This window comes from Micrasema longulum, unplaced genomic scaffold (assembly GCF_059751315.1).
Source record: "Micrasema longulum isolate JH-2025_06_02 unplaced genomic scaffold, ASM5975131v1 h1tg000322l, whole genome shotgun sequence".
NCBI lineage: Eukaryota > Metazoa > Arthropoda > Insecta > Trichoptera > Brachycentridae > Micrasema > Micrasema longulum.
In genome coordinates this window covers 626870-651990 of record NW_028277526.1, presented here as the reverse complement: position 1 = coordinate 651990, position 25121 = coordinate 626870, and the positions used below count along the sequence as shown (strand labels likewise).

The window sequence follows — 25121 nt, the reverse complement described above, 5'->3', positions numbered from 1 at the left end:
CGTAGTGTAATGGTCAGCGCGTTTGTCTGCCATGCAAGAGGTCTCAGGTTCGATTCCTGACATGGTCGATGTGAAATATTAATTAAAAACGGTGTTTCAACACTAAAATATTTCATAGTCCCTGGACTGGCCTGAAGCGTAAGACTGATCATATTTCCTTCATGTAACAAAAATGATCAAGATACGCTGCGATCGGTGTACCAATGCAGTGCCCTATGCACCATTAGGTGTGGAAAAGGGAACGAAGAAGAATAATAAGGTTTGTGGTACGATGTATACTGTATAATGTAAGTACACCGAAATCCACGTGGCGTAATGGTCAGTGCATTAGCCTGCCATGCAAGAGGTCTCGGGTTCGATTCCTGACATGGTTGATATGAAATATTTATTTTAAAAAGGCTGTTTTCACATTAGAATATTTCATAGTCCCTGGACTGTTACTTGAAGCGTAAGACTGATCATCTTACCTTCGTGTAACAAAAATGATCAAGATACTCCGCGATTAGTATACCAATGCAGTGCCCTATGTACCATTAGGTGCCTTTTTTCACGGAGGATACGTTCCACGCAGTGAAGTGTAGAAAAATTCTACTGAAAAAGTCGGTTCATTATTACAAGAGTTTCCAAATAAACAAACCAGCTGCGTGATATACGACGGAGAATAGCCTATTTCACACATACCATCTCAATCTAAGCGGCACAGTAAAATTTTTGTGGATTTTTTTATTCAAAATACAAAAATGTACAAAAACACAATTGTATTCCCATGAGTTAGCAACTTCATTCTAGGATTGATACAATTAAAGATTATCAGATAAGAATAAAAATACATTTAGTGGAACATAATTAAAACAAAAATGGACATATCTCATAGACCTTTTTAAAAACAAATTATAATATATTATTTAACATTAAATTACATAGGTCAAGGGTTATCGAGAAATAATTTGAGGAAATGATTTTTTAGTGTTATTTGATTTCCATTCGTAGACTGGTAAGAAATTGATTTAAGGTGCATAGGCAGGAGGTTATATTGAGTAGAGGCAATGTAGAGGAGTGATCTCAATCCGAATTTAGAGGAGTGTACAGGGGGTAAATGTAGACAGTTATGAGATCGTGTGCGATGGTTATGTATATCACTGTTGGATGTAAGCGCTAAATTTGAGTTTAATTTATGTTGCAATATTTGTAAAAAAGTGTTAGTTATTTTATACGAAGGTAAAATACTAAAAGGAATTATATTTGTCTCGGAATTCATCTCCTTTATGTTTTTATCTCTTGGAAAACAAGATACATTTCTTATTGCTCTATTTTGTAGAACCTGTATTTCCGCAGTCCTCTTTTTCGTCGAAAATCCCCAGACACAGGTAAGATTTTATTTTTTATTTATTATCATTATATTACATACACAAAATTATAATTTATGTAAAGTTGATTTGACTGTCTAACTAGGGTTATTTACCCCGTTCTAAGACAGTCAAAAAAATATAAAAAACAGTAATCAATTTATAGAAACAGTTATAAAGATACAGGACAAAGTGAAAAACAAAGTAAAAAATGGAGTAAAAACATGGTAAAAAATGTAGTAAAAACATAGTAAAATGTAATAAAAACATAGTAAAATTGTAGTAAAAACATAGTAAAAATGTAGTAAAAACATAATAAAAATGTAGTAAAAACATAGTAAAAATGTAGTCAAAAAACGTAGCAAAAAAATAAATTATAAAAACAAAGTAATAAATGCAGTGAAAACATAGTAAAAAACCATGAAAACATATAAATATGTCTATAAAACTATTTTGAAACTCAGTAAAATGCGAAATAAAAACAGAATACATAGTAAGAAACATATTTAAAGTCATAATAAAAAAATGAATGTATGTTGTATAGCAAAAAGCATATTTAAAGAAGAAAAAAAAAACATAGCAAAATACCGAGTAGAAAGTGAAAAAAAAAACAGCATATTAAAAAATAAAGTAAAAGATGTAATAAAATTAAAAAAAAAAAATACATAGTTAAAACAAGTTAAAAAGTCATGAGGATCTTAAAAATAGGATAGATAGAAAATATAGGATAGACATTTATTAAATTCGTTTGTACCTATTTTTTTTTAAGAAAAACAACAGCTATTCTGTATTCAGAAAAAATATATACAACATTATAAGAAAAATATTCATTTATAATATTATTTTTTTTCGTTTTTTTTAAACTCCATAGTAAATCATTTTTTCAAAAATATTAATGAAAACGCCTTGATTAATATTTTATTTTTAAAAGAAAATGAAGAATTTAATATTAGCGTTCTTATAATTTACCCAAATATTTCAATTTTGGTGACCATTTTCAACAACATCAACAAACCATCACGCCGTTTCCCCGTAAGGATTGGCAGAGACGATTGAACGCCACATCACTCTATCTTTGCATACAGATCTCGCTTAATCTACATTCGTACATCTCCTCATGCACGCGCGCCGATTATTTTGACATTTAATATTAGGTGTTGCATTGTGATCGCGAATACGATAAACAATTATGGTGAGAAGTTGTTATCACGTCGCTTAATAGCACGTCGATAGTTATTTGTGATTGAGCTACAGTAAGCGAATGAACGATGCTATGTAGGGAATTCCAAAAGCGAATAGTAAAAATTATTACCATTACGTATTGTCAAGTTATTGTTCAATTTTGTGCCGTATTATTTCGAATCCGTTTTTGGTCTCTTTGTGTTTTTTTAGTTTATTTTTTACTAAGGGTGAAATGAGGAAGTTCGGTGTCTTTTTTAGTTTTTTTTTATTTGTGAATAGAGTATTAAACTAAGCTAAAATGTTTATTTTATTTTTTATATTTCGTACTAGCGGACCCGACAGACGTTGTCCTGCCCGAATGTTGGCTTGCCTGCTGTCATCATGGAAAAATACTTTTCATCTAGGTACTTGTTTGTGATTATATTCCAAAACTAAAAATTGTTGATATTAAAAAAAAAAATGAATTTAAGTAGGTACTTGTTTATGGTTGAATTCCAAAACATAAAATAAATGTTTTTTCAAATATGGCATTCTTTTTGCAAACGTCAAACTCCGGTCGTCTCATCAACAAAGTGGTGTTCTTACGTAGGAATACGATTTTTCAAAATTTATTAAATTTAATATTATTTTAGTGTTACCAAAAATCTAATAAAAGGAAATAAATGAGTAGAAATTATAAGGTATTCAAGGAAAGAATCTGATTGAGATCCACAAAAAACAAATGCTGTTTGTAAACATTCAAAACAAACTTTTTTTATACACAAAAAAACAACATCTTTCCATTTTTTTGCAAATGCATTCTCCTCGAATGCAACCCTGGTAGATCGATAAGTAAAACATTTATGGTCTTTACTTATTGTTTACGTATTATATTGAAGATTTTAATATGTACGAACACGCACAGCGCAAAGACCTATATTTCTCTGAAAACCGCACGTAAATCAGTTAAGCCGTTTAGGAGGAGTACGGTGACATCACACGTACAGAGGAATTATATATATATACATATATATATTAAGAAGAAGAAGATATCAGAGCTATGATTTTTTTAAATTTTGTGTTGAAATAACTCCGCTTGTGACGTCAGAGGTTGTTCTATGACAGTTCTTCCTATTGGTTCGTTTGCAGTGACCAAACCGGATATCCTTCAAAGATCTCATATCATTGTATGGTTTATGTGAACCAGTGGCGCTATTCAAAGTAGTGCGTTTTTATTAAAATATTTTTTTTGTTCGTACATTTTTAAGAAATTTTACCCCACAAATTAATTAACTTAATTAAATAAAACGCTCTAATTTTTACCGCGCGCAAGAAAACATTTTTTGTATCCAATTTCCCGTAGGGCTGAAGTTCCTCATTGGTGTAGGGTGAAACGAGACCATCCACCGAAAATCCCGATATCAGTACTCCCACGTGACCTGACCAGCGACCGGCGACGGCGACTGATAAAATGCGTTCGTCTTGCGTCTACACTCGTAAATCGTAGTTCGTGCGGAAACCTAAATCAGTTGCAACTGGAAGTTTGAGTCGTTCGTCGTGTTGTGCCTCGTGCCCAGTGTACCTTAAGTTTAGCTCGTACAATTAATAAGTTATAGAGCTTTAATAAAATAAACTTTTCGTAAAAGTCATCCCAACGAATTTTGATATATCATTTTCCATTCAGTTCCATAATCTAAACATTTATTTTTAAATTCTGTGAATTAACTCGTAAAATAAAGAAAACTGTTTTGAAGAATATTTATATTATCAGCACGCTTGAAGAGATCGAATTTGTGAAGTAATATTGTGATTTAATCTACGCTATCTCAACATGACATGGTATTATAGTCTTTATTAAAAAATACACCTTTAAAAAATAATTCTATCAAAAACCTTTCAATCTGTACAAACTGAAAAATAAAATGATCATTTCTGTATATTGAACTCAATGATTTTAACTTTATTGAAAATGCCGTGTAACCAATGCGTAAATTGTTCGAGAGGGAGAAAAATATGTTTTGATATTTTTTTTGTGAACCTCCTTAAGGAGCTTATTAATAATATGAATTTCGGTTAAACAGTATTTTTTCTTAAAATGACATTTATTTATTTTGCGTAAAAACTATCAATTTATTAACAAAACAACTATACGCTATTTGTATCAATCTTTTTTTTTTTTTTTTTATGAAATGATAGACACTTTAATCCACTTTTGCAGTTTGATCGACCAATAAAATAATTGCCAAAGAGCAAGAAATGAAACAAACTAAAATACTTTAAATAAACCGATTAAAACAAAAATAAACATAAACCATTTAAGGTGATTCGAAACGAAAATATGAAACTAATTATTCGTAGAAAAATGTCATTTTTACGTTTATTTTCAATGGAAATTTTACAAAACTTAATTTGCGGAAATTTTACACTATATTGATCGTTACAAATACCATAACAATATAATTTTGGTCCTTTTCACAAAATGGTTTACAAAACAAAAAATTACATATCTTTTTTTGTTTTGTACACCATTTTGTGAATAGGACCCAAATTTTATTGTTATTGTATTTGTTATAATATATATAGTGTAAAGTTTCCGCAAACCAAGTTTTGTAAAATTTCCATTGAAAATAAACGTAAAAATGGCATTTTTCAATAAAAAATTATAAAAGCGCTAAATTATAAGTTTTATATTTCCGTTTAAAATCACCTTTAGCAATCGGTTTCCCGATATTGTAGTTTAATTTTCACTTTTTTGTATTAGATACGCATTACTATTTTGCAAATGCAATATTATATTGTATTATTTTTTATAGTAAACGGCGATTTTTCGTCAGTGAACTGTATTGAGAAAAACAAAAAACAAACCGACACGAGCATTGACTTAAGAGATTACACACGCGTTGACTTATGACTGCGATAACTTAAGCATGTTCATTATTGTTCATTGTGATCGCTCAAATGCTTAGCATGTTTTTAAGCACGTCGATAGTTATTTGTGATTGAGCTACAGGAGGCATCTGTGGTACATGGCCAAGCCAACCGTATCGCCTCCGCTTGATGACAGTTGTCACCGGAGTTTGTTGCGTCCGTTCTCTTATAATTTATTCCTTACAAAGTCAAGCCACTGCTCACCCAAAGTACTTCTGAGACATCTATGCTCGAAACTCAAAATTTTACTGTTTTGGGCCCTTGTGCCGCGATTCACATCCGTAGAGGAGAATAGGTGTTATGCAGTACATAATATAATGAACTTAACTTAAATTCCGTCTCATTTAAAAAGTCTAGCAATAATATTTAATAAAACTCTTAAATCAAAATATCATAATAATTATTAACATTCCTAAATTTCAAAGCGTATAGTTTAAACTTCTTAAATACCATACCAGTCTGCAGATGTTTCGAGAGCGATGAAACCGGTTATTGACGTATCAAACTAAGTGGATTAAAGTGTCAACCTGTCATTCATGCAAATGTTTATTTTATAAATTACAATATACTTCCTCAGAGAAATTTCACCAACCAATTTGAATGTCAACAATATTTTTTATATTTCGTCGAAATGTTCGTACATTAGGCGTGAGTTTCACTCCCTAGGGAATTATTACGACTAACATATTACTATCATAGAATCAAGAATAGTCCAGAAGGAGCGTGGAACCATATTTGAATACATCGGACTGTGTCCAATAATTCCCCCACCTTAACACGCTTTCGCCGCGCGCATTCTTGAAGTCACCGAGCAATATTGCCAGATCGCGAAGAATATGACCATAACACAAACGTAAGGTAAAAAAAAACAATTTGTAATTTTTTCTAAAATTTTATTGTGCACTCGGAAACATTGATTGACACAACAGAGTAGACAAGTAAAGGGTCATTTAATAAGAGTAATTGAATTAATGAACTTTGAACTTAAAATATAAAACAAATTTTATTTTACATAAAACGGATATTTTTTTATCATGTTAAATATTATTTTATGTTTTAAAGATAATGTCAGCCAAATGTCCACCCCGGCGTTGTTTAATTCGAGGTTCATTATTAATTATTTCTCTTAAAATATGAGCAAAGTAGGGTAAAAAATTTTACTACCCTGGAAACACTTACGAAATTTCCATTTTGTTTCTTCGATAATCTGACAGATAGAAAAAAAAACAATTTTTAAGTAATGCATTTGTGACAAACACATTAATTTGACATTTACACATGAAATGTGATTGCATCTTGTTTCTTTAAGATCCTAGCAGTATTTCTACACTTTAAAAGCACACAACACGGCATGGTTAAATTCGTATCAGGAGTTGCGTACTGAGCGACGTCTACAAAAAAATAATGGGTCAAAACGTAAACCTACTCATTTATGAGTAGTTTAGTCGCCTTCTGTTTGATGTGCGTATGCGGTTTCTGGACTATTCTTAATTTTATGATTACAACACAGATGGCAAAGATTTTAGGGAAGGAAATATGGAAGTTTATGTATTTACAGCACTTATGACCTGTCATTAGCTGGTTTAAAGCTAGGGTTTCCTAGGACAACGGTGCCCGTATTTTAACGGCCGTAGTGAACGGTGATGCGGTGGACAGCCGTCGTAACGATCACTAGAGTGTGGTTTCCTAGGAAAACGGTGTTATCAACACCATTTAACACGGTTTCCCTAGGAAACCACTTTCTAGTCGACGTTACGACGGCTGTCCACCGCATCACCGTTCACTACGGCCGTTAAGATACGGGCACCGCTGTCCTAGGAAACCCTAGCTTAAGTGATAACATTACACACCGAGTATGGTAGCAAAAAACTGTTTTAACTTGTATCACAATGGCTTATGTCTCATTTTAAAAATTCAATAACATCAGATTAGATTATAATTATCACTATTTTATAATTTCTTAACTCAGCCGCCCTTCATATAAGTCACTACAAGATGAATATCTTAATCATGCCTGTAGCACCGCTTATTTACCGGTTATTAACTACATGAATTTAATCAAGTCTTAGTAAAAGAATTGTCAGTAGTTAGGTACTACGTTTCACAATTTCAACACCGAGGGTTAGCAACCTACCGATTGTGTTTGTCACGTCAAGTGGTGTAGTCGGGCCGGAGCGCACCGGAGCGGCGCTCCGGCACTTTTTATCTGAGCGGAGCGGCGCTCCGGCTCTGGCTCTGGTAAGACATACCATTTATAACATTTGACCATTCGTTGTCTCAGCTTAAGGTTTATATTTTTGGCAAAAAGAAGAACCTTCATTTCGTTAAATGCTGTTTGGGCTGCTTCTAATCTGCATTTAATCTCAATGTCGGGATCTAAATTTTCAGTGATGATTCTGTCTCAAGTACCTGGACTGTTTCACTCTCTAAATATTGACACCCTTAAATTGGAGATTTACATTTGTATGACTATCTCGGCTAAAAACCATAAGGACGGAGTCAATCTTATCAAGCACTTTTTGAAGATATTGTATATTGTCTGCAACTAGAACGGTGTCATTTGCATATCTTACATTATTGATGGCTACACCGTTTACCTTTACACACCGAGATTTGTACCAATCAGCGCTTCTTTGAAAACAAAGTCAGAGTACAGGTTAAACAAAGGAGGCGAGAGAACACAACCCTGGCATGCCCCTCGCAGAATGGGAATACCTTGTGAAGTATTTCCATTTTCCAGATTAAAAATAGCGCTTTGGTCCCAACTCCCAATACGGTTTTTTTTTTATTATTTACATATCTTTCTTGTCTATATCGCAGCTTAGTAGCATTTTAATCAAATCTGAGGGTTTTACTCTGTCAAATGCTTTTTCGTTATCATTAAAACAAGCATATATGTCGTTTCTTTGGTCAATAGTCAATACAGCAACAATTTTGCAACAATATATTTATTGTTGTCAGCGCTTCCCTGGTACCAAAGACACTTCTTCTCGAAACTCAGTATTTTGCTGTTTTAAGCCTTAGTGAGGTCTCGCGATTCACATCCGTAGAGGAAACTGCGAATCATAAAAAATACATGTTGAAATGTATGTGATAGTAAATAAAATATACACATACATACGCAATATACGCATATTATAACCGTGTTTAGATGATACACTTATGAACAAGAATTACGTGTCCTTTTTTTCAGATGACAGTGAATATATCGTGTCAGGGCGGTGGTTCCAATGCAAGTGTCAAGTAACAACCCATCCATGGAAATGTATTAAGGAAATACAATGTAGGAACATCGACTCCATTGCAGTCGACATTGACAAAATGCAGTATTACATGTGGATATGTCATGTCTTGTTTATTTTGGAAGCATTTGAAATCAAAATGGTGAGTACCCAATTATTATAACTAGGTCATAATACATAGGTAGGTGTAGGTTATTATTATGTATATGCATGTAAATTATAGCAATACAGTAGCTCAATCACAAATAATATCGACGTGCTAATGAGCGACGTGATAACAATTTCTAATCGTGGTTGTTTATCGTATTCGCGATCACAATGCAACATCCGTGAACTAATTATATTAAATATCAAAATATTTACGTTTTGCGACGTAAAATCCTGCCGCGCAACCACATATTTGAATTTCACCGGTGTAAATATTGAAAATATTCCAAAACTTATATTTGCATTTACTTAATTAATATTTATCACGCTATTTATTGCATTTAGCTGGCGTTTGGCAAGCCAAATGACAAGAAAAGCAGTCGCCATTGTAAATGTAAATTAATGTTCACTTTTTTGTATTAGATACTCCTAACTATTTTGCAAATGCAATATATTGTATTATTTTTTATAGTAAACGCCGATTTTTCGCCAATGAACTGTATTTATTTACGAGCGAAACAAAAAATAAACCGAAACGAGCGTTGACTTAGAGATTACACACTGTAGCTACTGTAGCTCAATCATAAATAAATATCGACGTGCTTAAATACATGCTAAGCATTTGAGCGATCACAATGAACAATAATGAGCATGCTTAAGTTATCGCAGTGTAATCTCTAAGTCAACACTCGTGTCGGTTTGTTTTCCTCGTAAATAAATACAGTTCACTGGCGAAAACTCGCTGTTTACTATAAAAAATAATACAATATAATATTGCATTTGCAAAATAGTAAGGAGAATCTATTACAAAAAAGTGAAAATTAAATTACAATTACTATGGCGACTGTTTTTTTTGACATTTGGCTTGCCAACCGCCGGCTAAATGCAATAAATAGCATGATAAATAATAAATAAATAAATCAAAATAGCAGTTTTGGAATATTTTCCATATTTACACCGGTGAAATTCAAATATGTGATTGCGCAGCAGGATTAAACGTCGCGAAACGTAAATATTTTGACATTTAATATTAGGTGTTCACGGATATTCCATTGCGATCGCGAATACGATAAACAACCATGGTGAAAAATTGTCATCACATCGCTTATTAGCACGTCGATAGTTATTTGTGATTGAGCTTCAGGTAACCCTCCTACAACACATTAGATTGGTTAATATAAAATAACGTGTTATTTGAGACTCAGAGCCAGTACAAAAAAAGACGTTAGGTTCCAAAATTTTTTTTTTTAATTTGTTGCTTAATGACTAATTTGTAATCGAATTTAATAAAAAATAACATATTTATATGACAAGCATTAAATAATGATTTTTTTAAATTTATTAAATATTGTATTAATGATTTTCCTCCTCATCGCTGCACGAGGTAACAACGTTTTTTCGATTGAACGATAATAAAATCACATTCACTTTCTGAATCTTGATCATATGCGCTTTTCACCCTCTTTAAAAAATCTGTGATTTTGGTTCGATTGCTGTTTTTTAAAAGGTGGTGGTAGATTTTCTGGAACGTTGTGTGAGAAGACGGAGAAGCCATGTTGTAGGGAGGGTGTCGGCAAAAATTTAATATTGTTAGAGGGACACCGTGTTATAGAAGGGTTACCTGCACTTAAATCTGCACCTTAAAGAACTAGATTTTATGATTGTGCGATTTTCAAAACGTCGTAATTTTTTAATCAAATTAAATAATTTCAACCTTTAAAGATTTTTCAATGAAAAATAATGTTTTTTTTCAATAATAATAGTATATATTCAAATAGCGTATCCTGGGACTTAGGACTGATGTTCTGAATTTCTGCATTTTTAACTTCAAAACGGCAAAAAGTGAACTCCCGTGTTTTATTCTCTAAGGTACGGATATGTATTATGTAGCAATTTTTAACCACACTGCCGTATTGCTACTTTTTAACCACACTGCCGTTTTACTACATTTAGTCCTTCGTAGAATTCTTTCACCATTCTGGCTATAGACTCTTTATGTTTTGTGATTTTTTTTTTTTGTTTCTATCATTATTGTATTCTGTTTGTTATGGCACACATTTGATTTTAGGACTTTCATGTTTTCGTTCCTTTCAATAGTTTCTGTGAGATAGTTTGTATTGAATCTTCTGACATCCTTTCTAATTTGTAGTGCTACTGTAGATAATTAATGACTTTTTTATACGGAATAAAATGCGGGACCCGTGTTGTGATAAATATACAAAAAAAAGAGTCGGATTGTGGTCCCGCTATAGTGGCGCGGACTCTCAGACCAAAGGTCCGAAATTCGAATCCCTCTTTACCACAACCTGTGAAAATTATTAATATTATTAAATGAATCGGCAATTACTTAGTAACACTTCATTGTGAATTATTATAAAATAAAATCATTTTTATTATTTTTTTTAACGTGACAAGTCTAGTACTAAAATCGATTTTATTTTATAATTATAAAAAAAATATTAACTTTTAAAAACAATTCTTCCACAAATACTTTTGATTTGCTTTTATTTATTGGTTTTTCCAACATTATGAAAACAACACAAATATTTGGGCATTTACTATTTTATTACGTTTTATAATGTAATTTATTAAGTAATGCTGACAACGATTGTTAAGTAAATAAAGCCATAAGATTTTTATTTTTATTTATTTACTAATTATTATCACAGAAAATTACACATTTATACAAACTTGCTTTGACTATCTTACTGGGGTTATTTACCTCGTTCTAGGTAATCAATACATATAAAAAAAAAACACGCATATTAGACATAGTCAAAACATAGTGTATGTATGTATGTATATGTGTGTATATTTGTAGTATATATGCTATATATCCATATATTTAATTGTATTTTTACATTTAATGTAAACTGTACTATTTTTTTCTTTTCTTCTGTTTTGGGCTATAACTGTTTTTCTATTTCTTCAATATTATTTTTATTTATGGGAAACATATTCGAAAACCATATTTGCCGCAACAAATCGGTTTTTTAGAAAAGGCATTTGCCCATATAGGAACCGATTGCAACATAAGGCATACTAATATTTCTGGCTTGCCGACCCTTCATATACTGAGCCTACTCCTAGTACAAGCACAATTTGCCAGAGTTTTTTTTGTGCCATTTTTGTAACAATGTATGTATAAATTAATAAATAAATAGTGAAAAACACAGTAAAATAATATACATAGTAAAAAATGTTACATACATATAAAGTACATATAAAAACATATTTAAAAAAGCACAAAACGAAAGTTAGTCATCTTCGCCTTTTAACGTGCTTATTTTACAAAGAATTTATTTAATGACCGTGGATTCACGAAGACAAAACTCTATAAAATTAAATAATATATCACAGTATCACTTTATTTACATGGGTTGGAACCGCAAACTTTTGTAATAAATAACTATTTACGAATATTAAAAAAAACAGATTGAATAGGTTATCTGTTGAAAGAAACTAGTTTATGTTCATGTGTGGGTAAAATACCTTACTTCATTATGTAAATAAGAAATGTGTTGATAAATAATTAATGTTTCTTCATATTTTTAGGCATTAAGTTAGTAAAAAATGTAATATTTGACATTCCGTGACCTGTGAATCGTTACTTTTTATGCGTTGTTCTTATCGTATATCTCTTCTATTTACGTACGTAAATCAGGCATGGGGAACTTTTTTTCTGGTCTGGGGCCCAGATTGCTGTTTTTCCTACGAGTCGCGGCCGCGGGCGCGGGTCAAAATATTAAAATAACACATAAATTAATAAACACGTGAATGCATCCGGCGCCGGCTTTCGGAGACCATGCTTAAAACCAGAAAGTTTAGTATATAGTGCTAGCTTAGTTAGAATTTAAGTTTTAGTATAGATTTATCAAATTAATTAATGGAAATAATATTGATTGTTCGCTTGGACTGTTTAATAACATATAAGATAGGAGGATTATTCCCCAAGATTGGTTAAAATCAATATTTATTACATTACCTAAAAAAAATGTAATAATTATCGCCTTATAAGTCTTGTGAGCGATATATTGAAATTGTTTCTTAAAATTATACACGCCAAAATAAGACTAAGGTGCAAGCAAGATTTAAATGACATTCAGTTTGGGTTCAGAAATGGCTTTGGTACCCGGGAAACGCTTACAACAATAAATATATTGCTGCAGAACTGTTTTGACCAAAGAAAGGACATCTATGCTTGTTTTATTGATTACGAAAAAGTATTTGACAGAGTACAACACTCCGATTTGATTCAAATGCTACTAAGCTGCGAAATAGACAGAAAAGATGCGAGAATAATAAAAGACCAGAGCGCTATTTTTAAACTGGAAAATGGAAATACTTACTTACACAAGGTATAACCATTCAGCGAGGGGTCCGACAGGGTTGTGTTCTCTCGCCTCCTTTGTTTAACCTGAACTCTGACTTGGTCTTCGAAGAAGCACTGATTGGTACAAATCTCGGTGTGAAGGTAAACGGTGTAGCCATCAATAATATTAAATATGCCGATGACACCGTTCTAATTGCAGACAATGTACAATACTTTCAAGAACTGCTTGATAAGATTATCTCCGTTGGTGAACGTTTTGGTTTAAATATTAATGGAAACAAAACTAAACTTATAGTTTTTAGCCGAGAGAGTCATACAAATGTAAATCTCCAACTCAAGGGTGTCAATATTGAGAGAGTGAAACAGTTCAGGTACTTGGACAGTATCATCACTGAAAATCTAGATTCAGACATTGAGATAAAATGCAGAATAGAAGCAGCCCAAACCGTATTTAACAAATGAAATATCTTCTTTTTGACGAAAATATAAACCTTAAGCTAAGACAATTAATAGTCAAATGTTATATTATATTATGGTCTATCTTACTGTATGGTGTAGAGGCGTGGACTCTTAAAGTTAATATCATAAACCGCCTTGAAGCATTTGAAATGTGGATCCACCGTAGAATGTAAAGAATATCTTGGACTGATATGATAACCAACAATGAAGTGTTACGTAGAGCCAATACGAATAGAGAACTATTCACCTAAGCTCCGTAAGATTTCATATTTAAGCCATGTGATAAATATGCCATACTTCAGCTTGTCATGAAGGAGACGATCGAGGGACGTAGAGGGGTCGGAAGAAAACAGCTTTCCTGGCTTCGAAACATCCGAGCATGGTCCAGGATTAGAACTGTGGAGGATCTATATCGCATTGCTCAGGATAGGGAAGCTTTCTTCCAAGTGATCGTCAACGTCGGTGGGACCCGAGATGACACGTGTAGACAAGGAATAGATTTGTAGTGTGCCCTTGAGGTGATCTTTTACAAAAATGACGCTATATATCAGCTTAATATGGTTTATTATTATTATATCGTGTGCGATACTCAACAAAAATCATATAGGTAATGTAAAAAAAATTGAGTTAATCAAATAAAAACACATTACGCTAGATTGAAACCATTTTCGTGTTTCTATTGGAGTTTGTCATATATTAAGAAAATTCTGTTTAGTAAGAGATATGCTGACATACTTATTTTTGGAAGAAATGAGTCAGTAAATCATACAAACGTAACGATAAACGAATCTTAGAATTAACGAGACTCCACACTTTTGCGGGCCAAATTAAAACGCCCAGCGGGCCAAGGGTTGCCCACATGTGATTTAAAATCTAAATATATCACGCATCACGCTTCGTCACCCAAATCAAAAAGAAACAGTACCTACCAAAATATGGAATAATCGTCTGGGGTCAGTAAAATTTATTACCGTTAGTAATGATATCTACGTCGACTTTTTTAATCATTTACTGCAAACAAATATCTGTACCGCGAATTTGATTTAGATTTCTTACTGTATTAATGTATATTATATACCTACTTACTTAGATATCAGTATAAGTTGTATAGTATTGTGCGAATTAATGAAATAAAATTCCTTGTAATCATAAAATAGTTTTTTATTCATATTTTGAGTTACACGTGACGTACAATCATAAAATATATTTTATTTAATTGTATGTATGTCCTCCTTATGCTTTTATAACAGCCTGAACACGTTTTGGCATGAAATCTATAAAACTTCGGCAATTTTCTTTTATTCTGTCATCTTGAAACTACATCTGAATAACAGCTTTATCGTCTTTATATTGGTAGTGCAGTCCAATTTTTGTATCCTAGATTTATAAATCGTCCAAAAATTTTCTATAGGGTTAAGGTCAGGTGAATTTTCAGGCCAGTCAAAAATCTTTTTATCATTGAAATACTTAAGCATAAACTTCGATACGTGACAAGAAGCTAAGTCTTGTTGAAATACAGCCCCACAATTAGGACCACATTTACTCAGTTCTGTACTTATGTGCTGCTCCGATAGATCTTAATACTTTAGGCTATTCATCATTCTTTCTATTGGTATCAAAAATCCGGTCCCCATATACGAAAAGCAGCCCCAAAACATCTTCGCAGGATGTGACGTCAAAATTCGTAATATTCTTCAACACAAATTTCGATGGTAGGAACAAATAACCATGAATCGTGACGTATTGGGGGCATGGCCAATGGAATCACCGTTTTCGCGGGAATTCAAAATTACAAATAAATAAATAAAGTATTTTTTATGCTAGTAATAATTAGCAAAAAATCATTTTTTGTAACCAACTTCTGGGGTGGTATTATGAACACTGGCGCGGGCGTAGAGGACCCTTTTTAGCGCGTATTTACGTATTAAGTACGCGCTAACAAATCGATATCTACGCCTGCGATAGCGTTCAGAATACCAGCTCTGGTTTAGTAACATTTGGTTTCACGTACGTTTCATTTGTTGTCAACGTATCTTGGAAATGGTAGTTGTTTGTACCTACTACCAAAAGTGACAAGGATAAAATATACTTATCACTGAACAATTTTAAAGGAAAAATAATTATGTATGCCGACAACATACGACTATTTTACAAAAATCACGCATTTACTAACAAGAACAAATAGAATTAAGAATAGTCCCGAAACCGCATACGCACATCAAACAGAAGGCGACTCAACTACTCATAAATTAGTAGGTTTACGTTTTGACCCATTAGTTTCTTTGTAGACTTCGCTCAGTACGCAACTCCTGACTTGAATTCAACTATGCCGTGTTGTGTCCTTTTAAAATGTAGAAATACTGCTAGGATCTTAAAGAAACAGGACGGTATTACATCTCATGTGTAATTAGCAAATGAATGTGTATATAACAAATGCATTACTTAAAAATTTAATTATTTTTCCATCTGTCAGATTGTCGAAGAAACAAAATAGAAATTTCGTAAGTGTTGCCAGGGTTGTAAATTTTACCCTTCTTTGCTCATCTAATGAGACAATTAATGAAAATTGGATTTCGGATTAAACAACTTTGTAGTGGGCATTTGACCGACATTATCTTCAAAACATCAAATATTATTTAACATGATATAAAAATATCCGTTTTATGTAAAACAAAATTTGTTTTATATTTTAAGTTTAAAGTTCATTAATTCAATAACTCTTTTGTAATGACCCTTTACTTATTTACTCTGTTGTGTCAGTCAATATTTCCGCGTGCACAATAAAATTTTAAAGAAATTAATAGATTACTTTTTTTTACCTTACATTTGTGTAATGTTTTTTTTTCCACCAAGCAACGTAAAGCTGCGACCTCACGAATGCGCGCGGCGAAAGTAGGGTATAGTGGGGGAATTATTGGACACAGTCCGATGTATTCAAATATGATTCTACACTCCTTCTGGACTATTCCTAATTCTATGCAAAAACATAAACAAAGACCTAACTATGTTGACTAAATGGACAAATACAAATTTATTTACTCTTAATGAAAAAAAATGTAGTATGATAAATTTTGAATCTAGAGAAAAATGACATAAAATAGATGCTTACATAAACGAAGAACGACTTATTGAAATTGAACATGTTTCATATTAAAGACTAACAATAGACAGACAATAATTAATATGGACAGCTCACATCAGTAATTTTATTAGCAAAATAGCAACATTATTGACTTTTTTAAAAAAAAAAAAAAACTTTGTTCCGAAAACGGAAAAAAATCTTATGTATGAAGCCTACGTCAAATCTAAAATATTTTTTATGTAACAACCATGGGGAACAGAAAACCAAAATGACATAAAAAAACTACAACAACAAAATAAAATATTGAAGCTAGTATATGACCTCCCGTATCTAACACCAACTAAAGAACTCTTTAAAAAACTAAATAATCAAATGTCAATGAACTTTTACAAATGTCAAAAATGTATTCATAAGTTAGCCACTGATAACACTGTAAACAAACACTGTAAACAAAGAACCAAAACTTAAAAAAAAACTGTAATAAGCATGGACATAATACAAGAATATCAGAACAATACCACATATAACATTCCAAAACAAGACAAGGACAATCGAGACTAATAAATCGGGGACTGAAATAATACAATAAACTACCAGACAAAACTAAACAAAAGACAACGAAGAAAAAAATATAATTATCAGCAACAGAGTAAAAATAAAAAATGATATATTATTTTTGTAAAATTAATGTAATAATCCGTAAGCGTTAATAAATAAATATTTTTAAAAAATATATAAAAAAAGAGAGTGGCTACTGGCCGCACATTACTCGATCAGGTGTGATATTCCAAATGCTCTCGCGGCCGTAGAAAAAGCTTTTATCTCGCGTATTTACACACAAAATACGCGAGATAACACTGTTTTCTACTGTAGTTCACATGTGTTTAAATAAATTAATCAGTTTAAATATACATGTATTCGAAGAAACGTTAGGCAACACGCCTTTTGTGAATCAATCCTCAAGTTTGTTTATACTCGTGTAGAAATACAAACGCACCCGACAACCTAAGTGGAAAATTGCATGTTTCCACCCATATTCCATACGATTTATGGCCACACAATACAGAAAAGGAATAGATACTAATTATATAATTTACAAACACGATTCAATACAGTTATTACTATCGAATATTGTATTTACACGTTCAGAAATAATTTTACATTGTAAAACAGCCGTAAAGTTTGGGTTCTCCGACCAATTTGCCGCATCGGAGAAACCTTTTCAAGAAGCTAGTCTGGTAGTGTGGCGTTCTTTGGGCTCATGACTGGTTAAGGCAACACTTACCATCTTGTACGTTATATTTGAACATCCATGATATTCATTTCTTTCGTCTGTTATTTTTTTGTGAAGTAAAAGAACTGAAACCTTGATTTACATATTTATTTTATTATAGAAATAAAAGACGAGTGATACTTTAATTCACAAATTTGGAATATCCAGTGACCGGTTTCATCGCTTTCGCGACATCTTCGTGACTGGTATTTTTATTAAGGAGTTCAGTGTATTTAAACAAAACAGAGGTTAGGATAGAGAAATTCAAAATTGTATGAAAGTAAATTTAAACAATATATTTTTATCTTAAGGATCATTAAAAAAAAAATTCGGGTTAACTAATGAGTCTATATAATGCTATTTTAATGAGTTTAATTAAGTATTGTATTAATATTATTTTTATGTTTAGTGTCCCATCCTTGGAGAATGTGGTTTTTGTCAGTTATGATTTCTGAAAAACAAAGGGTAAAACGTCATTAGTTAAAATATATTACAATGGGTATGGTAATGGAGAATGCTCGTGTGTTATCTGTTCATTAGTAATTCTACGTCGGGTTTATTTTTTAATCTATTAATTTCAAGAATTTCTAGTTAGTCTAAAGAGATGCAATATGTTACATTATTTTTTTTAATGAAAGGAATGTTTATTTTCTTTTAATTAAAGTATCACTCGTCTTTTATTTCTATAATAAATTACAATGAACTTCCATCAAGAATTTTCACTTACAAACTAAAATGTTTTTAAAAATATATTTATGGTGGTTAAATTCTTCCGAATAATTTTGTCTGTTGGTAAAACTCCCTTAAGTTTGTTTTACCAACTATATTATTTCTGTGTCCGAGCGAGTAGAAAAAAGTAGGGAAAACTTCCATATTTTCATTTTATCTAAGCGTTGCTAAATGTGGACTGGATTTCAACTCCTATAGTTATCAAGATATTTAAATTCCTAGGCTTCCAAATTCCCTTCTCAACAATGTTCTCCATGTCTGTTGTAATTTACATTAATTAATTGTTGCGTATTCATTTGCAGGTTGCATTTAACATTTTTCATGGAACTCATTTTATTATTATTATTTTATTTTTTTTGTCTAGTTTAACCAAAGCGTACCATTTTAGGCAACTAACCCAAGGGACAACAATGTGTTCGTTCTAATTATTTTTGAAGAGTCCATTCCATAATTTAACTAATATTGGATTTGAAAAATGAAATTTATAAAAATGTTTTTAAAAAACATTTGTCTATGTGAAGACATTCAAACATTAAAAATATGCTACGCTACAAAAACGATTTGACCTTTAGATCAGTTCATATTTCCAATACGCATTTGCACTTACCCACAATTTTTATATTATTAAGTATTCTTTATTAGTTGAAAATATTCAATGTTTTCCATCATCTATACCTACTTTACAGGTTAAGGCACTGGCTTAAATTCATTTATAAAATCATAAGCATACTACCTTTTAAAACGTTAAGATACTTATAAACCTCGCTCATTGAAACGATTATATCTTACGGAGTGCGTGTCTGGGGTCTCGCCTTCCAGTCTCACCCGGGTAAAATTTATGATATTCAGGTGAGACTGTTAAGGGGGATTGTACCAGATAGCATAATCTGTGAGGCGAAACACATGGGCGAAGGTGTATATTTTAAATTCTGTAATATCCTGCCGGTAAAACAACTTTGTGACTACAAATTTATTGTCGATAACTTTGTTGATCCGGAATATAAAAAAGAGTTTCCCCCACTCGCAAAACTAGATTAAAACTAAGGGTTCCCTAATCATTCCCCTAATTACAAATCACTTCCAGGAATGAACATTTGATTGCATTATTCCAAGGTTGGTCAATGATTTCCCTCGAACCAACATTAACGTAAAAGATCTTCGATAAAAAAAAAGAAATCGAAAAATATCTTCTAAATGCTCTATAGTGTCTGTTAAACGTAATAAATAAATATGTATAATATAAATAAAATAATGTAAAAAAAAACTGTCTTTAAAAAAATGTGTCCCACCGAAACGTGTTTAGACTTAGTGGGTAACAAATTATAATAAATATGTTGCATTTTAAAAATACCAAATAAACGCTATTCTGCCCCACTAATACAAATATATTATAAAATCTAACCAATAATAGATGTCGCTAGTTTTCACCATACTTCTAGTTTCTATGCAAAAATAACATACCAGTATACTAGCATGTGAAATGTGGTGTCTTAACCAAGCATAATATACAGGGTGTTCTTGAAACCCTTTTACATCCGAAACCACAATGATCATTATGAGCAAGAAGACATATTAGCATATTTAAAAAAATATTTAGAAAAAAGAATTTTTTTAGAAATAAGATATTTAAAAAAACAAATGGTTGCTTACTTCTGCGTGGGAGAAGTGAGGGGAGCGCGGCGCAGTATCAGACTCCCCCCTCCCCTCACCCCGATACTGTTTGCCTTTTTTTTATATTTTGTTTTTTTAAATTTTATTTGTTATAAAAAAATATTTTAATGTGCCAATATGTCTTCTTGCTCATACTAATCATCGTGGTTTCGGATGTGATAGAGTTTAATGAACACCCTGTATATTGATTACCTACGAAAGTGAAGTGATGTTTCGGAAAAAACTTAAAACCCACTTGTTCTCTAAACCATTTGAATAAATCCGTAGCACGTGACAGCAAAATAAATTGTTTGAATTAAATTACAAATTTAAAAGCTTCAATTTAATTTATTTAACAATAGAATCACTATGTAAAACGCCCTTGAGGTATTTTATTACGAAAATGGCGCTATATAAGTTATCCATTATAATAATAATAATATCAAATGTATACAAAATCAGAAAATGACTACCTAAAGGCCATATGGTTACACGGTGTGTAAAATTATCACTTAGCCCAGCCGATGGCATATCATAAGCTCTGTAAATGCCCAGACTTCCATATTCGCAACAGCTTCATCTCTGTTGAAAATATGTCATAAAGATCTTAATTTCACAAGAGAAAATTCTAGAGTTTAAATACGAAGATTCGGACATACTAAATAATATGTATTTTTCATCACATTATTACCTAGTAGGTAAATAGATGAACAAAAAGCATATTATGGCTCGAAAATGCTTTTTTGTAGTTTATTTTTTGCTCCACAACAGACCAGAGGGCCCAATTAGTAGGTGAATTACAGCACAGAACACCCAGGCTTGAGAAAATGAACTTTTCTTGTATTCTCGCAGGCAAGCGAACCCGGAAACTTCCGTGAGTGAGTCAAGCGTCTTAACCATTACACTACGGAGACCGCCAATGTTTTACAAATCTTCGTTATGTTTTATGTTAATCACTTACATCATTAATTTAATTCAGTTAAGTTTTTCTTAAAATAATAAACTATTATAGGTAGGTACGTTGAATACTGAAAAAGACAAATTATTGTTTAAAAATTATACGATCGAGGTACTTCACTCTCAACAAGTTATGTGTGGTTATGCTTTATCCTGATGAGTACCAAAATATTAGGTACCGTTATAAGTTCAATAATCTGAGAAGAGGTATAAAGAAGAGAATAATAAAGCCTCGAGACAACCAGGGTTCTCATAAATCAACCCGTAACATCTTATTTGTGTTGGGAAAACAAATAATAAAGGTTCTTTGTTGTATTGAGCGGTGCGTGGTGCCTGACAGCTGATAGAGTCTCGACTCGATGACTTGATGCAGACTATTGTACGAGTAGGTTGTATAGCACCTCTTCCAAACTTGTTCGCTTTTATTTCTGCCTTACGACGTACACACGGATCAGAATACTGCTCAAAAACGTAATATCTTGTAGTTCAAATTACAAAATTTTACGTCCCCCCACATTGTACAATTATGTCTTAAAATAGTTTGTAGACATGCGCAAAAACGAAATGCAAAAAATATGCACGACCTGTCATCGGTTGGTTAAAGGGCCACTTTATACACGGTGTAACACTCACCATTCTGCATATGTTTAATCATTCACATTTCCTCCTCGACTCTTCCGTCTATTGACTTTTCTGAAGTAAAAGATCTGAAACCGTTATTGCTGTGGGTGAGATTCATCTCACTGAATTATTTCATATTCCTACTAAGCAACGCCTGAAAAAACCTTTTCAATTTTTATACTTATTCTTATACCGGTTAGTTTAATTAACAGCGTTTTTAGTATGTCTGAATGTTTTTTTCCAATCCAACCTGAAATTAGCCTGTCTTCAAACATTTGGCCATACTCGAAACATTGTTGAAGTCCTCACTATATTATTTAACATTTGTGGTGCCTTCGATAATGCCTGGTGGCCAATAATTCTATATTTATTTATAATAAGCTATTTCCCCATAAGAATGTTTTGTATCCGGGTGTAAATACACTTTTGTTATGTGAGATTTCTTGCGGCTATCCTCGGGGCTCTATTTTGGGACCATTTTTGTGAAATGTATTGTTCGATGATTTTTTCCAACTTCCCCTTAATTCGTCATGGCTTTCCGCTTTCAGGCTTTTGCGGCGAGTGGTGTACCCTGATTTAGATTAATATATAAAAATCTCTGAAGCGTGACACATCGGATGCTTTAAATAAGGTAACTAATTCAGGAGTTTGAAATAAATTCAGTTTTGCCCCTTAAAAAACCCAATTTTCATTACCTATAAGCAATCTTCTATTAAATCCTTGGAAACCTCCATTCGAGCTTTAAGCTCTGAGTCGAACCTAGGTGCAATATTTTTTTTTATAAATGTCCTATACTTCAAATGCTAGAAAAGCACTTTTAAAAAAAGCGTTCCTCTGTGAGTGGTGACGTCCGTCTACACCCAGCTGAAGAAATGCCTAAATTGGATATTTAAAAAATGATATAAATGCTCTTCTTGATACATAACAATCGCGATGGGAATATTTTCCTTCAAGAAGGGTTACCTTTTTTTCTCAATCCATCAACATTTAAAGTCCCTTGGGTCATCCCTGACTACTGGATGATCCAGATTTAGCAAAAAAAATGTGTTTAATATTATCGATTCTCTTTTGTGCTGCTGCGGACATCCAAATAATATTCTGAACACTTCGTATGGTCAATTCCCTTCCCCTTTCTCTGTGAATACCGAATGGAGCTTCTTGCTACTACCATGGTTCTTTTATAGGTCCTGTCAGATAAACAGATTTATAGGCTTCCCAAAAAAACTCAAAGCTTTTTAAAGGTTTTTTAAACGGACATTTTTTTTATTTTACATTAATGGGATAAATCACTTTTAATAAAATCAGTAGAAAAAGTGAAAAAACGAAATAAAAAGTGAAACGATAAAAATAGTAAACACATTAAGTTATTTTTAATATAAAAAGCTAATTTTAAACAATGACATAAAATATGGTATGAGAAATATATTACTAGTAAAAATTACGTCAATATCGATTTTGTAACTAGCTATAATATAATTTATAGTGTTTTATCAATTATGGTTGATTGAACAAAAACTGTAGAAACGATCATTTAAATAAAATATGTTATATTAAATAAAAAATACTACTGTAGGTCAAGTATCTGATACACAAAATATATCCGTGGCCCTGTTATAGGTCCTGTCGGATATACAGATCTGGTGGCTTCTAAAAATAATTTCAAGGCTTTTAAAAAGTTTTGTAATCATTTCGGCGAATTGATCATGTCCAATCAATTTAATCCCAGTCAGTGAAGAATTCACTTCCCTCTCTTCTCAATCCAATGAAGTTCATATTATGTACTTCTGGATTACTTTCTTTCAGCACAAAGATGCTAAGGCTACCAGATTTCAGAGAGCTCCTTCGGGCAGCTTTTCTCGTTTGACAACGAGCAAATTTTCCGTGTATGTGGGCACCGCCAAGGAGACTTATGTCCTCAGATGCGGTGTGCGGTATGTGGTGGGTAAGCTATACAAAATATATGTTTATATATATAATTCCTCTGTACGTGCGATGTCACCGTACTCCACGGCTGAGCCGATTTACGTGTGGTTTTCAGAGAAATATAGATCTTTGGGCTGTGCGTGTTCGTAAATATTAAAATTTTCAATCGAATATGTAAAAAAAAAGTTAGGAGTATAAATGTTTTGTTCATCGATTGGTAGATCGATGAACAAAACCTGGTAAGGGTTGCATTCGAAGAGAATGCATTTGCAAAAAAATGGAAAGATGTTGTTTTTTTGTGCATAAAAAAGTTTGTTTTTGAATGTTTACAAACCGCATTTGTTTTTGTGGATCTCAATCAGATTCTTTACTAAAATTCCTTATAATTTATACCCATTTGTGCCTTTTTATTGGATTTTTGGTAACACTAAAATAATATTAAATTCAATAAATTTTCAAAAATTGTATTCCTACAAAAGTACACCGCTTTGTTGGTAAGATGACCGGAGTTTGACGTTTGCAAAAAGAATGCTATATTTGAAAAAATATTTATTTTATGTTTTGGAATTCAACCATAAACAAGTACCTACTTAAATTCAATATTTTTTTAATATCAACAATTTTTAGTTTTGGAATTTAATCACAAACAAGCACCTAGATAAAAAGTATTTTTCCAAGATGATAGCAGGCAAGCCAACGTTCGGGCAGGACAACGTCTGTCGGGTCCGCTAGTAATATATAAGAACCAGTTGAATTCGGCAAAACTTTCATATTACGATTACAATTATTATAATCTGTTTCTGATCCGTGCAATACGGCCATTATTATCGTCCTCACGATATTGCCATACATTATTCTATTGTTAAGAACCTGTCATGTATACTTATAAGACACAAAGCATAAGCGCAGTGTGGTGTTACTCACGTAGTGAGGTGTTACTCAGTAAAATATTATAGTATTTATTATTTAACTAACCTGTTCCATGCTATCGGACTCGGACCGACAGGCCTCAGTTGATCGGCCCCTCGGACCTCAGTTGATCGGTCTCGGGCCTCGATTGGTTAGAATCTTAAACACCTTAAAACATCGTTTTTTTGTTCAGATCAATGTAAATGTGATAAAGAAGAATTCGTCCATCGGAATAATGCTACCAAAAGAGCACAGAATTTATAGATATAATATATGTATTCAGTGTCTACAGATCGAGGCACAGAACACAAATATTTCAGGCAATTGGAAAACACATAAATAAATTTGCTATTGTTAAAAA

The 25121-nt window shown here is 32.2% G+C and overlaps 1 protein-coding gene across 2 annotated transcripts in view; it reads left to right on the top strand.

Moving 5' to 3' along the window:
* The first annotated feature begins 4034 nt into the window (after positions 1-4034).
* The window catches only part of LOC148282505 (trypsin), a 41052-nt gene continuing 19965 nt past the window's right edge, over positions 4035-25121 (top strand). For both annotated transcript variants that reach the window (XM_088224962.1, XM_088224961.1), the window contains exons 1-2: positions 4035-4346; positions 8629-8819. Coding sequence is in view for 1 of the 2 variants with exons in the window: in XM_088224961.1 (XP_088081087.1) it covers positions 8757-8819 (63 nt within the window). In the remaining variant the exon portion in view is untranslated. The remainder of the gene's footprint in view (positions 4347-8628; positions 8820-25121) is intronic.